Source organism: Schistocerca nitens, chromosome 2 (assembly GCF_023898315.1).
Source record: "Schistocerca nitens isolate TAMUIC-IGC-003100 chromosome 2, iqSchNite1.1, whole genome shotgun sequence".
Classification (NCBI taxonomy): Eukaryota; Metazoa; Arthropoda; class Insecta; order Orthoptera; family Acrididae; genus Schistocerca; species Schistocerca nitens.
In genome coordinates this window covers 1053182036-1053197561 of record NC_064615.1, presented here as the reverse complement: position 1 = coordinate 1053197561, position 15526 = coordinate 1053182036, and the positions used below count along the sequence as shown (strand labels likewise).

The 15526-nt window shown below is 41.6% G+C and overlaps 1 protein-coding gene across 1 annotated transcript in view; it reads left to right on the top strand.

The window, feature by feature from the left end:
- The window catches only part of LOC126235534 (Down syndrome cell adhesion molecule-like protein 1), a 210247-nt gene extending 194948 nt beyond the window's left edge, over positions 1-15299 (top strand). The window contains exons 13-15 of the mRNA XM_049944253.1: positions 4840-5016; positions 9332-9651; positions 15006-15299. Of these exons, the coding sequence (XP_049800210.1) occupies positions 4840-5016; positions 9332-9651; positions 15006-15116 (608 nt within the window). The 3' untranslated portion in view covers positions 15117-15299. The remainder of the gene's footprint in view (positions 1-4839; positions 5017-9331; positions 9652-15005) is intronic.
- Positions 15300-15526: the final 227 nt, after the last annotated feature.

Genomic DNA, 15526 nt, shown 5'->3' with positions numbered 1-15526 from the left:
ATAAAGACATTGGTACCCATTGATTCGCTTCGGACGAAGAGGTTGAAACCTCCCCTTTGTATCTAAAGAATATTGTGCTGTTAAACTTCTGCGTTATTTGATGCTGAAACAGATGAGTAAAACTGAACGTACTCAGACAGTTTTCTCTTTACTTATTCTGATCATCACTACACTGACGCAAATATTTTTAGCGCAACGCACTCTGACTTTCAATAATCCCTACAAAAGAATGGCCCCGACTAACAATAACCTATACCTTTCATTAATCACTTAGCTGACAAGAATCTTCGTTACTTGAACTACTGCAATACAGCGAGCACAATACTGCCAGCTAAATAAAAGTTTCTAACTACTGAAGGCACTAACTACTGATAGGTATACACTCCTGGAAATGGAAAAAAGAACACATTGACACCGGTGTGTCAGACCCACCATACTTGCTCCGGACACTGCGAGAGGGCTGTACAAGCAATGATCACACGCACGGCACAGCGGAAACACCAGGAACCGCGGTGTTGGCCGTCGAATGGCGCTAGCTGCGCAGCATTTGTGCACCGCCGCCGTCAGTGTCAGCCACTTTGCCGTGGCATACGGAGCTCCATCGCAGTCTTTAACACTGGTAGCATGCCGCGACAGCGTGGACGTGAACCGTATGTGCAGTTGACGGACTTTGAGCGAGGGCGTATAGTGGGCATGCGGGAGGCCGGGTGGACGTACCGCCGAATTGCTAAACATGTGGGGCGTGAGGTCTCCACAGTACATCGATGTTGTCGCCAGTGGTCGGCGGAAGGTGCACGTGCCCGTCGACCTGGGACCGGACCGCAGCGACGCACGGATGCACGCCAAGACCGTAGGATCCTACGCAGTGCCGTAGGGGACCGCACCGCCACTTCCCAGCAAATTAGGGACACTGTTGCTCCTGGGGTATCGGCGAGGACCATTCGCAACCGTCTCCATGAAGCTGGGCTACGGTCCCGCACACCGTTAAGCCGTCTTCCGCTCACGCCCCAACATCGTGCAGCCCGCCTCCAGTGGTGTCGCGACAGGCGTGAATGGAGGGACGAATGGAGACGTGTCGTCTTCAGCGATGAGAGTCGCTTCTGCCTTGGTGCCAATGATGGTCGTATGCGTGTTTGGCGCCGTGCAGGTGAGCGCCACAATCGGGACTGCATACGACCGAGGCACACAGGGCCAACACCCGGCATCATGGTGTGGGGAGCGATCTCCTACACTGGCCGTACACCACTGGTGATCGTCGAGGGGACACTGAATAGTGCACGGTACATCCAAACCGTCATCGAACCCATCGTTCTACCATTCCTAGACCGGCAAGGGAACTTGCTGTTCCAACAGGACAATGCACGTCCGCATGTATCCCGTGCCACCCAACGTGCTCTAGAAGGTGTAAGTCAACTACTCTGGCCAGCAAGATCTCCGGATCTGTCCCCCATTGAGCATGTTTGGGACTGGATGAAGCGTCGTCTCACGCGGTCTGCACGTCCAGCACGAACGCTGGTCCAACTGAGGCGCCAGGTGGAATTGGCATGGCAAGCCGTTCCACAGGACTACATCCAGCATCTCTACGATCGTCTCCATGGGAGAATAGTAGCCTGGATTGCTGCGAAAGGTGGATGTACACTGTACTAGTGCCGACATTGTGCATGCTCTGTTGCCTGTGTCTATGTGCCTGTGGTTCTGTCAGTGTGATCATGTGATGTATGTGACCCCAGGAATGTGTCAATAAAGTTTCCCCTTCCTGGGACAATGAATTCACGGTGTTCTTATTTCAATTTCCAGGAGTGTAGTTAGCAAATGAAAGATTTTGATATAGAACAAACAATGTATTTACCTTAATAGTGTTCAAATATCAGTCTTACATATTACAAATTTCCTTTTTCTGACGGACACATGTCCACATCGTCCGCTCATAGTAACCTCTCAAAACTCTGGCATCTCTCTCCCCACATCCACCAGCGCTGGCGGCTCACCTCCAACTGCCCAACGCTACGCGCTGTTCACATCCAACTGCCCAACACTACACTAGCGAATATTCCAACAATGAGTCCAATCAGCCACACGTCGCAGTCAGCGATTTTCATACAGAGCACTACGTGGCATACCAACATAAAAACCTAAACAGCCTACTTACAAGGTACACGCCTGGGTACAGTCATTGGTGCCATAGACAACTGCAAACATTTTTCCATGAAGACGTTGGCCGTCTTTTCTCACAGTGGGATGAATGTATTAACATTTCTGGCGATTACTTTTGAAACAAAAAACAGTTTACTTATATTTCTCGTCTGTCTCGTTTTCGTTTGTCTGCCCCCTCCATATCCATTACTATTCCAGTCCGTTCCCCAACATTCTGAATGCTTTCACTCGACTCAAACGACACACTGACTACCTGAAAATGCCTGCGCGTTCTAATAAAAGAAATTTACTTAGTCGAACTAAAATCTCAAACGATTTTCTTGCAGGTTACCAAAGAACCTTGCATCGGCGTATATGGTACGTTACTTTCTCTGCTACTCCAGCTGGCCTGTTGTCTCTCAGATAAATCACAGGGCATTAACTGTAAGTTGGCCAATTGCCAGATGGGGTTGCGGACTGCAGCGGATGTGAGCCCGGCCACCACATTGACCGCTACGGGGGCGAGGAGCCATTAAGTGGGGGGAGGAACAAACACCGCCCGCATCCCGCAGTGCAGGCATCTTAACACTCAGACCAGTGAAGTACAAAACAGTGACACATCAGACAACAATGGCTGCCTCACACATTGCTCTCAGTTAGCAAATGTTGGCTGCAGCCAGAAACAAATTACTACCGCCGAAACGTTCCAAATTTACCGATTGAGGTGTAGGCAGCCAATTGACCAACTTAACAGTTAACACACTGTACAAGCCTAAATGTTATGGTTCATTCGGAAAGAGCAGAGAAATTCATTTGGAAGTCTGTTGGATGAATGGGGCAGCTTCGCCATTCAGTAAGCAGAGTAAACAGAATTATGTGACTCAACCTCCTCTCTTCTCTGGCAGAGGTTTCTAATGGCCATGTTTTCGCTCTCCTGAGTTATTTCTGAAGCCATAATTATTTATTTTCTTAAATATTTTAAGCATCTTCAACCGTTTATCCTGGTGGAGTGAGGAGGCTTCCTCAAGGACAATTAGACACCAGTGTGCCTGACCCTTCCCAATCACTAACAACTCACCATAGGCAAATTAGCACCTGTCTACACCGCTATCTTCACTTACATTTGTTTATATAACTAGTTACGTATGGTGACTGACTGAGGCAGACTCCATACTACAAATTCATTATATGAAAACAATCATTCAAATTATTAAATGAAACGCTCACTGCTACACTGCCAGAGTGTATGACGGTTTTTCGCCATTTTACTTTATTTTATTTTATTTGACTTTAGTTTTTGGCAATTCTAGTCTTCTTTTCATAGAAAATTGGCATGAAGCTCAAACACTTACACGTCAAACAATTTTACAAATAACAACCGATATTTACGTCCCATATACCATTGCTTTATTAGCTCATTTCTCTTGTTGACCTTACACATCGATTTACTTGTAATCATAGTTAACTTTCAGTTTAGTTGCCACTTTTATCAACTCTATAGCGTCTTGGTGTTAAAATAAACAATGTCTGAAGCAACCTCTCAAATACTCAGTCTCAACAAGTAAACTAGCCATTTGTCGTCACAGGTCCGATGGTCGGATGTGTTCGCAGTTTGTTGTAGTGTTTCTGAACGTGTTGATGGATTTGCGACATGTTCATTTTCGGATGTGTTACACATCATTACCAGCATTTTTTTTCCTTGGTGGAGACGAATTTCGAAGTCGACTGCAGTTCCTTTGGAAAGCAATGATGACAGCAGTTTGAATATAAAAATAAAAAAGGAGTACAGGGTATTTATTTTCGCCGTGATAATGTTAGAAGATGAATCTAACCACTTCTCCATACTTGAGAACGAAAAACAGAGGTCTATCGATGCTTCTATAATCATCCATTTCGTTTTCATGCCAGCTCTCCTCTTCTCCACACACTTTTCTTGCTTTTCCAACATTTTGGTTTGGAATCATTAGTTACTTCCTTCTCATTTTCTTCCCCGAACTTCTACACTTCTCATCCATCCATATTCCGTGACATTTACAAAACCATGTATCAACATTATTACCAACTATCTTTCTAACTAACGAGAAAATCAATATTTTATCATTTACAAAGCTCACATAAAGTAGGTATTTTAATTTATATAGTTCATGTAGTTTAGCCACGAGTCCATTAGATTCGAGATTTATGTACCAGAGAGTAGTATTCCACATGCGCTGAACTACGTATTAGAAACACATCTAAAACTAACAATCAGCTAATTTATAGCTTTCATCATAAATGTGCGACAGTTAGCTTCATAAATAATTCGAAAGAAAATTAGGCACAAAGAAACCCGGCACTCTCCATTGTAATAGCTAATAACAACTAATTTATAGAATCTATGATACGTGTTTTTTAGTTGTATATGCTAATGAATCACGGAAGTTTATAGTAGTTTCGAGATGGAAGTTTGGAAACAGTGCTTCGTACACATTTCTCTGATAGTGTTACAGTTTCATAACAATTACTAGCTTCTAGAGACAGGTAGTCACACACTTGTCCAGAAACAGAGTGGAGAAGGAAGAACACCAAAAACCGAATATACAAAGAAACAGAATAATTATCTCAATACCAAAGAAAACTGGGCTAGAATTAAAGAAATTTTGAGTATTGTTCTGCCTAACTAATAGAAATTAAGATTGCTTACCTCTGGTTTGGAACTGTCTGCAGCTACTGTGTCACCAGAGTTGATGGTGCATTCAGAGTACAGCAACAGGGACCTGTACACAGGGATCAACGTCATTGTACCTATCGTCACCGGAGTCTCATTCCTAGTCATCCTGGCAGCGGGCCTCTTGCTCTACCTGCGAAGAATCTCAGGAAGGCTTTCACAGGATAAGTATGAAGGTAATTTCCATAGATTTTTGATAAATACGTTTCACTAAATTTTCCTCAAAGACATAATCCTTATTTATCAACTCATTAGTATCCACATCACAGTAAAAAAATTTAACTCGGTAAAGTTTCCTTTTAATTTCACTAAATTGTGTTTGCTCATTTGAAGACTTAATACTGAAAACATTGACATAGCACTTCTCCACGCACATATACATACATTCATACATTAATCCTTGTTCTAAAGATGATGAATACGATATTTCGTAATGATGTGGAACGTGTCACTTTAACATAAGTTTTCTTTACACAAAATAATTATTTAATTAATTTTTTTTACAGTTACTACTTCATATCTAAGAAATCATCTGTCAAACTTTTAATAAGATTTGGCAAATGACCAAAGATTTTTGTGGCAGCATAATCACCACTTTCTGTGCCAAAGTGAGAATTAATTCAGAATAGTGAATCTCATCCTTTCTTCTAGTGTTGTAGCTATGCACTTCGCTGTTATTTTTGAATTTGGATGGATTATTACTGACAAATTTCGTAAGTGAATATATGTATTGCGAAGGTACTGTGAATATCCCGAATTCCTTAAGTAAATGTCGGCAAGGTGATCTTGAGTGGGCTCCAGCTATTATTCTGATTACACACTTTTGTGCAATGAATACTTTCTCTCTTAATAACGAATTGCCCCAAAATATGATGCCATATGAAAGCAGTGAATGAAAATAGGCATAGTAGGCTAATTTACTGATATGTTTATCACCAAAGTTTGCAATAACCCTAATAGTATAAGTAGTTGATCCTAACCATTTCAGCAGATCATCGATGTGTTTGTACGAATTCAATTTCGCGTCAATGCACACACCCAGAAATTTTGAGTATTCTACCTTAGCAACAGACCTTCGTTCATAGTCTATATTTATCAATGGTGTTATACCATTTACTGTACAGAATTGTATAAACTGTGTTTTCTCAAAATTTTGTGAGAGTTCATTTGCAGAGAACCACTTAATAATTTTCTGAAACACATTATTTGCAAATTCCTCAGCTGATTCTTGCTTCTTGTGTGTGATTACTATACTTGTGTCATCACCAAAAAGAACTAACTCTGCATCTTCATGAATATAGAGTGGCAAGTCGTTAATATATATTAAGAACAATAGGGGACCCAAGACTGAATCCCGTGGGACACCATTCTTGATACCTTCCCAGTTAGAGGACTCTGTACAGTTAACTTAAACCTTCTGCATTCTTCCAGCTAAGTATGAATTAAACCATTTGTGCACTGTCCCACTCATACCACAATACTTAAGCTTATCTAGAAGAATTTCATGATTCACACAATCAAAAGCCTTAGAGAGATCACAAAATGGGCGATGTTCGGTTATTCATTGCATTTAATATTTGGTCTGTGAAAGCGTTTATAGCATTTTCTATTGAAAAGCCTTTCTGAAAACCAAACTGACATTTTGTTAGTACTTGATTTTTATAAATATGTGATGCTACTCTTGAATACATTACTTTTTCAAGAATTTTGGATAAAGCTGTCAGAAGTGAGATTGGGCAGTAGTTGTTAGCGTCAGATCTATCCCCTTTTTTATGCAATGGTTTAACAATAGCATATTTCAGTCTATCTGGAAAAATTCCCTGTTTCAGTAAGCTATTACATATGTGGCTGAGAATCCTACTTATTTATTGGGAACAAGCTTTTTAGTACTCTGTTGGAAATGCCATCCATTCCATGTGAGCTTTTACTGTCAGATATCAGGCGTACTTACATTGGTTAAGTTACACCCATCCATATTTAATGAGCGCAGTAGCGCTCTACAAAAACCACAGTTCGGTAGTTTTGATAAATACATAAATGAGGTCGTCAATGGTAGGATAACCGGATGTACTGCAGGAAGAGAAACAAAAATGAATGTGTAAGATAGGAACTGGGAGCCAACGACTTCTCTTTGGTTCTTTTTATTTTACCTAAAGGAACGTTGCCACTCACCATTTAGCGGAGATGCTAAGTATTTTTATTTTCATTTATTTTTTTTAGATAATTAAATCTGTCTATCGTTCAGTGTTAGTTCATTGTGTATTTTTGTCCTTACATAATATAAATTGCACTTTATAAGTAATAATAATTAGTTGATCACATAACTTCTGCGTTTTTATGTAGCCAAAGCAATTACTCCTGATGCAAGTACATGCACAAACATCAAAAATCTAGGTAATTACTGTTATTTTGTAGTCAACAGACGGTTCTTCAGCATGATGAAAGACAATGAGTTTCCTACTATTATTGACAAAACGCGAAAGTTGTTCATGAGTAACAGAAACATGTTTCTATAAGTTCGACGAAACATTGGAGCAATATTTAATTTACTTTTCTTTCGGGTCTTTTTAATTTTTTATTTTTACTACGCTATCCCTCTGTTTCACGTTACAGATAACAACATTCGAGTGAAACCAGATTAAACAATGACAGTTTCAATTCTGGTATAAATACTGTTTATTTTTAAGTAACAGAAAGGAGAATAACTATGTAGAACAAAAGTGTTTCGTAGGTTACGAGGCCCTTTAAATATTCTCACTGACTTTCTACACACATTTCTTGTAAAAGTTGATAAGACGAATATTTATGTCAAAGAAATTTGATGGTGTAATAGGGAACTTTGCCAAATCTCGCCTGTCGTCAAATACATATGATCAAATATAGGGCCTCACGGTAGATTTGATCATGAAAGTCGTGTGTCTTCTGTTCACTGCAATGTGAAATGTAACCTCTTGGAGCGCTGGCTCGCTACAGCTATTTGACGTCTCTGTAGTGTGTTTGTGCACACGGCATGGCTTCAATGTTAGTGTGTTCCTTCGACTCCTTTTTCTTTCTTTTTTTTTAATAAGTTGGCTTCGACTAGGGTAGGAGGTGAGCGACGGGCACACGGCAACACTCGCACAATGATTTTCTTGAATAAAAAGAAGTTTAATATGAAAGCTTCTACTGCATAGACAGCAATATTCATCATACAGTTAAAGCATGATGAGTAGTTTCGTTTGCTTTCTACAACCACCTTCAGGACCTTCGGATCGTAAAAACGAGTTGAATATGCACTGAGAAACATCACCATTAGCAACAGCAATGCAATGACATGCATTCATATTATAGCCGATCAAGTCTACAACAGTATCTAGTTAAAAGTTTCATCGAGTGCGAGCCAAGTTGTAAACCATAATCTCGCAAGATTTAGGTAATAAAGAAGGAATTCTTGCTTATGCAAACTGGCGATCTCCCTTCTTTATTAGCTGTATCATGCGAGATTATGGTTTACAACCTGGCTTGCTCTCGATGAAGTTTTTAATTACATACTACCATAGTCTTATTGGCCCATAATACGAATGCATGTCACTGCATGATTCTTGCTAATGATTATGTTTTCCAATGCATATTCAACTTGTTTTTACGATTTGAACGATCTGAATATGGTTGTAGGAGGGAACCGAAACTAGTCGTCATACTTTAATTGTACAATGAATATTATAGTCCAGGTAGTAAAACTTTCCTTACATTAAAAAAAAGTGTTGTGTCAATACATACGTTAAGATCGCTTTCTTCCTGACAGTGATAGGCTTCACTAACGGTGATTTCTTTGTGATCTATGAATACCCGTCATTGTGACTACATGGTTTCACCACGCATGATCGCTGACACTTCCGTACTGAACCTACAAGCACACAAACAAGGCGCTTGGACTGAATACTATGACTGTCACGGTCGTACTAAGGGTGATGTTCAGATAGTCTTCCACTGGGGTGATCAAAGACTTTCGGAGTGCAGGTAGACTGTGACTCATACAATACACTTGTAGTGGACGAGGACTCTCAGCATGCTGGTAGTCCGTGACCCAGTGAGCAGATAGTTTCCAGGAATAACGGACGCAGATTTCACAGATTTTTATATGTGTGTAAATTTCACTGGTCGCAGTTTTCGTATATCTGGTTCTGCCTGTGGACAAAGGAATGTTCAGCATGGGAATACGTACTTTTATTTGGTTAGAATATTACCGCTCAGGTCGTTACCCCATCCGTGTGGGCAGGTCGCCTTCAAGCATGTTACGTAGCTTGGCAACTTCAAGAATTTCTTGTTATTTTTTAGACTCTTAGTTTTCATGTTACTTTCTTCTCCGGAAGTTAACTGTGAAATTTGGAAATTTCTGTATGTAAAAATTTAGTGCTTCTACTGCAATGCTCTTCTGGGGTTTGGAAGGGGAGTTGCGTCCCTCTTACCCCTTGGGGTCAGTACCTACAGGTGTTTGCTGCATGTTCGCAGAGAAGCCAGCTGACGCCTGTGCACCGGCAGACCTGGAGGGAAAGGGGGCGCAGCAGGCGCACCTCATCGTTGAGGAGGGGCCAGCTTCAGCCTCAACCGCAGCCTCAACGGCAGCCTCGGCCGCTGCCTCAACGTCAGCGTCAGCGTCCGCCAGCGGGCAGCCACTGTACATGCCCGCCATCTCCCTGCGTGACGTCAGCCCCTACGCCACCTTCCGCGTGCCACTCGCCACCGCACAGGGCTGTCCAGACGTTGTGCAGGAGTCCGTCTACCACTCAGACTACGGTGGCGGAACCCCCAGTCCCAGAACTGTGACCAGTGTACGTGCACTATGTCAGCCAAAGTACAGCATGTTTCTACATCTATACAGGGTGATTCACGAAGATATGCAAATATTTTAATATGATATTCTACAAGCAAAACTAAAGAAAAAAGTTCAGATAAACGTAGGTCCGCAAATGTTAGTTATGGCAAAAAAGAGATTTTGCCTGAAATTTAGCAACTTCGCTCATATGAAGCCATCACAAAACTGAACAAGGTTAAAGTAAAGCACAATTTCCATTTATTTTGTTGTTATTCGTCTGGTTAATCTAATAAAACATGTCCCAGACGTGTATTTGCAGTAGTTTTTCGCAACAGCCAGAGAAGCAAAGACTATTACACAAGTAAATTTGTTTACTTTCCATTAAGAATGTAGAAACGTTTATGTCATTGTTGGCAACTGTTACTGAGTTGTTTCAGTCGTTTCCTAACCTTGAAACGAGTTAGTTTTCTGTATTGTTCAGTAAAAGAACACAAGAACATCAGTGTATTTAAATGAAACCACACAGTAACTGTTGTAGTTTGTAGATTATTTATGAAATAGGGACTCCTTTCAAATTTACAACAGAACAATACGCAGATATGGTGTTTATTTATGGTAAATCTGATGGTAATACTACGGCTACAGTTAACGAATACCGCATACGTGACTCTGAAACGAGGAACAAAATGTGTTCATACACGTGCAGCTAAATGACTGAACTCAGTGGAGACACTTCTAAACTTTTATTGTGAATGCAATATGAAATTGTATATACACTGTACAACTTCCTTAATACTGAGCTTTGTTTTTTCCGTGACATAAATTCACGTATGCTATAGTATTAATAAAAGCAGTTTATCTGACACATTCATACAGTTACAGTTACCGTTATTACCATCATTTTTCCAAAATTAAATTCTCTACAACTTCTGTTGAAAACTTTGTGCAATTGTCTGGAATTTAAAAAAACAAATTGGGCCAAGTAGTTAGTAAATTAAAAATTTTACGAAGTTAGTTCTTTGCGTCTCTGGATGTTCCGGAAAACTACGCAGATATACGCCTGAGACATGTTTTATTGGATTCACCAGATCAATAACAACAAAATAAATGGAAATCGCGCTTTACTTTAGCCTCGTACAGTTTTGGGATGGGTTCATTTTAGCGAAGTTGCTAAATTTCAGGCAAAATCTCTTATTAGCCGAGACTCTGTAACTAAGCATTTCCGGACCTATGTTTATATGAACTTTTTTCCTTTACTTTTACTTGTAGAATATCATATTAAAATATTTGCATATCTTCGTGAATCACCCTGTAAACAGTGTTTCACTATTATTTAGGTACAAAAACAAACGGGCGATCAGAGTAAAATGGAACAAGTAAATAATCAAAACAATCTTAGCTCCAGAAACCAATGTACATATGGAGTTTCAAAAACACTTTTGCAGATTTTGCTACAGGTTCCATGCAACAAAATAAGGAAAAAAGCATACACAGGAGGATTTTCTCCATTGTGTACAAGGATCCTTAACAAAAAAGGTCTAATGAACTTATGTCCGAAAATGCACGGTTTTCATCCTAGAGACCATTTATTCAGTCAAACTTTGCTACAGAGACTGCAGTCTAATATGCACTGTACCATGCAGCCACAGTTACAGTATGCATGGTTTTTACAGTATGCTTCGTTTCCTCCCAGAGGGTGGTACTGTATCTCATACATGTCCTAGTGCACTCTCCTGTCATAGTAATTGGCAATGATGTATCCGATTCTCTTCTCCTGCTGACTCACCTTCTAGTGGATGTGATACAGTGTTGTACACAAAGGTTCCGTATGCGAATCGGGAGCTTAGCCACATGGTGTTAACTGACGGAAAGGCAAATGGCAACGGTCGGCGTGCAGCAAGGTTGTATCAGGAGACCTATCGCCACCGACAACAACAGAGTGTTTCGCCGTTTGTCTGAGACAGGATCGTTTCAGGAAGCAGGAACTCAAAAAGAACGTACCCGAAACTTGGAGAAAAATATGATTAACACTATGGAAGGCGACCGTCGTGCCAGCACCAGGCAGTTGGCCCACCAGGACAGAGTAAAACAGACGACCATGTGGCACATTCTCCATGAAAATTACTACTACTCTGGAGATACTGGAGCAGCGTACTCATGTGCCTTCGACACTGGTAAGACGTAGCCTGGCCGATGTGAAAGTATGAGAGAAAACATGTGCATACACGAATGTGTTGAGGCACATGGACGCCATTTTCATCACATACCGCGGTCTCTGCAACAATGTTCCGTAACCTCTCATCGATCAATCCCTAGAGCTTGTACACGGTGGAAAAAATCACCCTGTATAAACACCGATCCCAAAATCCTTCTTTTCCGAGTAGTTAATGAAAGTTTAAAGTCTAGATGATTGGACCTCGACAACACATATACTGAAATGTCAAAAAGTCATGGGATAGCGGTATGCACATATAGAGATGGCGTTAGTATCACGCACACAAGGTATAAAAGGCCAGTGTATTGTCGGAACAGTCATTTGTTCCCCGGTGATTCGTGTGGAGTGGTTCCCGACATGATCATGACCGCGCGATGGCTATTAACAGACTTTCAACGCAGAATGATAGTATGAACTAGACGCATGGCACATTCCATTTCGTGAATCGTTAGGGAATTCAATATTCCCCGATCCACAATGTCAAGAGTGTGCCAAGGATAGCAAATTTCAGACATTACCTCTCACCACTGACAATGCAGTTGCCGACGGCCTTCACTTGACGACCGAAAGCAGGTACGTTTGCGTAGAGTTGTATGTGCCAATAGACAAGTATAACTGCGTGAAATAACCACAGAAATCAATGTGGAACATACGACGAATGTATCCGTTAGGACAGTGTGGCGTAATTTGGCGTTAATGGATTATGGCAGCCGACGACCGAAGTAATAGCATGACATCGACTGCAATACCTCTGCTGGGCGCGTGACCATATCATTGGGTCCCTAGACGCATGGAAAGCAGTGGCCTGGTCAGATGAGTCTCGATTTCAATTGGTAAGAGCTGATGGTAGGGTTCGTGTGAGACCCAGACCCCACGAAGCCATGGATCCAAGTTGTCAACAGGGTACTGTGCAAGCTGGTGGTGTGGGCATTATTTACATGAAATGGACTGGATCCTCTGGCTGCTCAGCTGTTTGGAGATCACTTTCAGCGATTCAGGGATATCAAGATCCCAAACAACGATGGAATTTTTATGGACGACAATGCGCCATGTCACTGGGCCACAATTGTTCTAGATTTGTTTGAAGAACATTCTGGACAATTCGAGCGCATTGTTTGCCCGCACAGAGCGTATTGATTGGCCGCATATGATACCAATCGAACATTCATGGGACGTAATGGAGAGATCAGTTCGTGTACAAAATCTTGCACCGACAACAATCTCGCAATTGTGGACGGCTATAGAGGCAGCATTGCTCAATATTTCTGCAGGGCATTTCCAGCGCATTGTTGGATCTGTGTCACGTCGAGTTCCTGCACCATGCCAGGCAGAAGTTGTCACCTCACTGTAAACTCAAAATACATGCTCGAAATGTCCTTCCCTTGTTTCTAAACATGCATGGTCTCATCGAATCATGTACTGCCGCTTCCTTTCAAATACTCCCTGACGTTTTCTAATAGTCTTTCATGCATCCATGACACATCGATGGTTTTCTGCATCTGGATGGACTGCTGCATACTCCAATTGTGTCAGGTGCCCCTACAGGTAATAATCCTAAGGACTGAGGTCGAGAGAACGTGCAGGACATGGAACTGGTCGTCCTCTACATACCCATTCCTCATGGTAGATACATAAATACGCTGGAGCTCCATTATGCATAAATCACATGTTTCTTCTTATTTGCAGAGGCACATCTGTCACCTACAGTTCCAGGCCACTAAACTCATGCTGATGTCTAACTTGTAGTGTAGCATTGTTGTCTGTGGAAATTTGTTTTTCAGTCTCTCCCAAGCGCTGCCTTGCCTGTAAACCAAACTGAAGAGACAAACTACGGATTGGCTGTTTGTGCAACAAATCATCGGCCAAAGTTTTCCCGTGGTGGACGATGGGCAGACGTTTAAGGTGATACTGGTACATGAGTTGCTCGTGAGGAGTCCTCTGTGCTGTACTCAGTGATGTTAGACATGCCATCGCCATTTCTCTTGCGCTGACCCCTGCCTCCTCTTGACAGCCCATATAACGTGCTTTCCTAGTCAAGCGTACGAGCAACGTGTAGGCTCCCTCGGCCAACAGTCAGTTTTGTTACAGAACCTGTCTCGTCAACGCGACGATACACGGCACCAAAGGTTGGATGACTCAGCTGTCTTCAGCTTGGAAACGCGTCTGATACAGCTGTGCAACCTCGGTTCCATTGCCATTCGCACGGCCGTACGTAAAAATTATGCCTGCCTGTTCGGGAATATCCTGCCATATCTCAACGGAGCACTTTCAGTTGAATCACACCTGTAGTAAATGTACGCAACGGACACATTGACGACCGGCGAATGATGAATGTAGACAAGTCTCTCTGGCAACACATGGTCATCTAGAATACATAGACTCAAACGGGTGCAAAGATAATAAAGTTTTTGTGTTGTATCTGGAAAGCTGTCAAACGTCAGAAAACGAAGGGCTTTCGGACATACATTCATATGAACTTTTTTCCTTTTTTTGTTGTAAGGAACCTGTCCCCAAAGTTCGTACTTTACAAAGTTTTTGAAACACCCTGTGTATTTATCTACTCCGCAAGCAGCTGTATGGACAGTACATTTTACCATTATTATCGATTTAAACAACGGCATCACGAAACCAACAAAAGTTGCTGTATTGTGCATTTGTTTATCGATAAACGGATCCTGACAAGCGACCGTCTTCTAGTCACGAATACCACGAATGCAACGAGAACTAACACGAGTAAACAAACAACACTAACAGTACTCTCTCCCACTTTTTTTTTTTTCACACAAGTTATGGGTCTACAAGAACGACTTTTCTCAACTGCTATGATACTAAATAGTTACGATTTTTGCACCTAAGGCGCTACAGTCATGGACTCTGCGGCTGGTCCCGGCGGAGGTTCGAGTCCTCCCTCGGGCATGGGTGTATGTGTGTTTGTCCTTAGGGTAATTTAGGTTAAGTAGTGTGTAAGCTTAGGGACTGATGACCTTAGCAGTTAAGTCCCATAAGATTTCACACACATTTGAACATTTTTTTGATTTTTGCACAATCGTAATTTGTGCACACGCAAATATTCACATTTATCTCAAATCCTCTCGTGTATCCGTCAATGGTTGACCACTACTGACTGACACTTTTTCTTTCTCTTTTTTTTTCAGCAAGGAGGTGCTATGGATGTCACGTGCCGAAAGATGCAAGAACCACGGAGTTACGGCGATAAGTCGGAGTGGATTCCGCTGAGGAACCTGTACCTCACCCACAGGTACTGACTGGAAGAGTGTGCACACGTCGACCTACCGGCAGCAGTCGTCAGATACAGTTTACTGTCTTACCGAAGGCAGTGCTAATAATCCAAGTGCCTTGTGAACTTACTCTCATGTAGAATGATACCGTACAAAGCGATTCTCTTACGTGTATAGGCTACACGTCTTAGTGAAGCACGATACCCTTTTAAACCATACAGTTAAGTGTAGCAAGTGCGAAATAAGTATCAAATTACCCACAAAAGGAATGACTGTTTTCTGAAATAATGTAGGGAATAAAGTCTTTTAATGAAAGTGGAACATTTTATGCCGCTGTTCTTTGTTGTACTTAAATATAAATTTTATTGTTTTTGATTCTCACAATGATCTATATATACATAATGTTTATATTATACTGTTCTTACAAACTAAGTGTA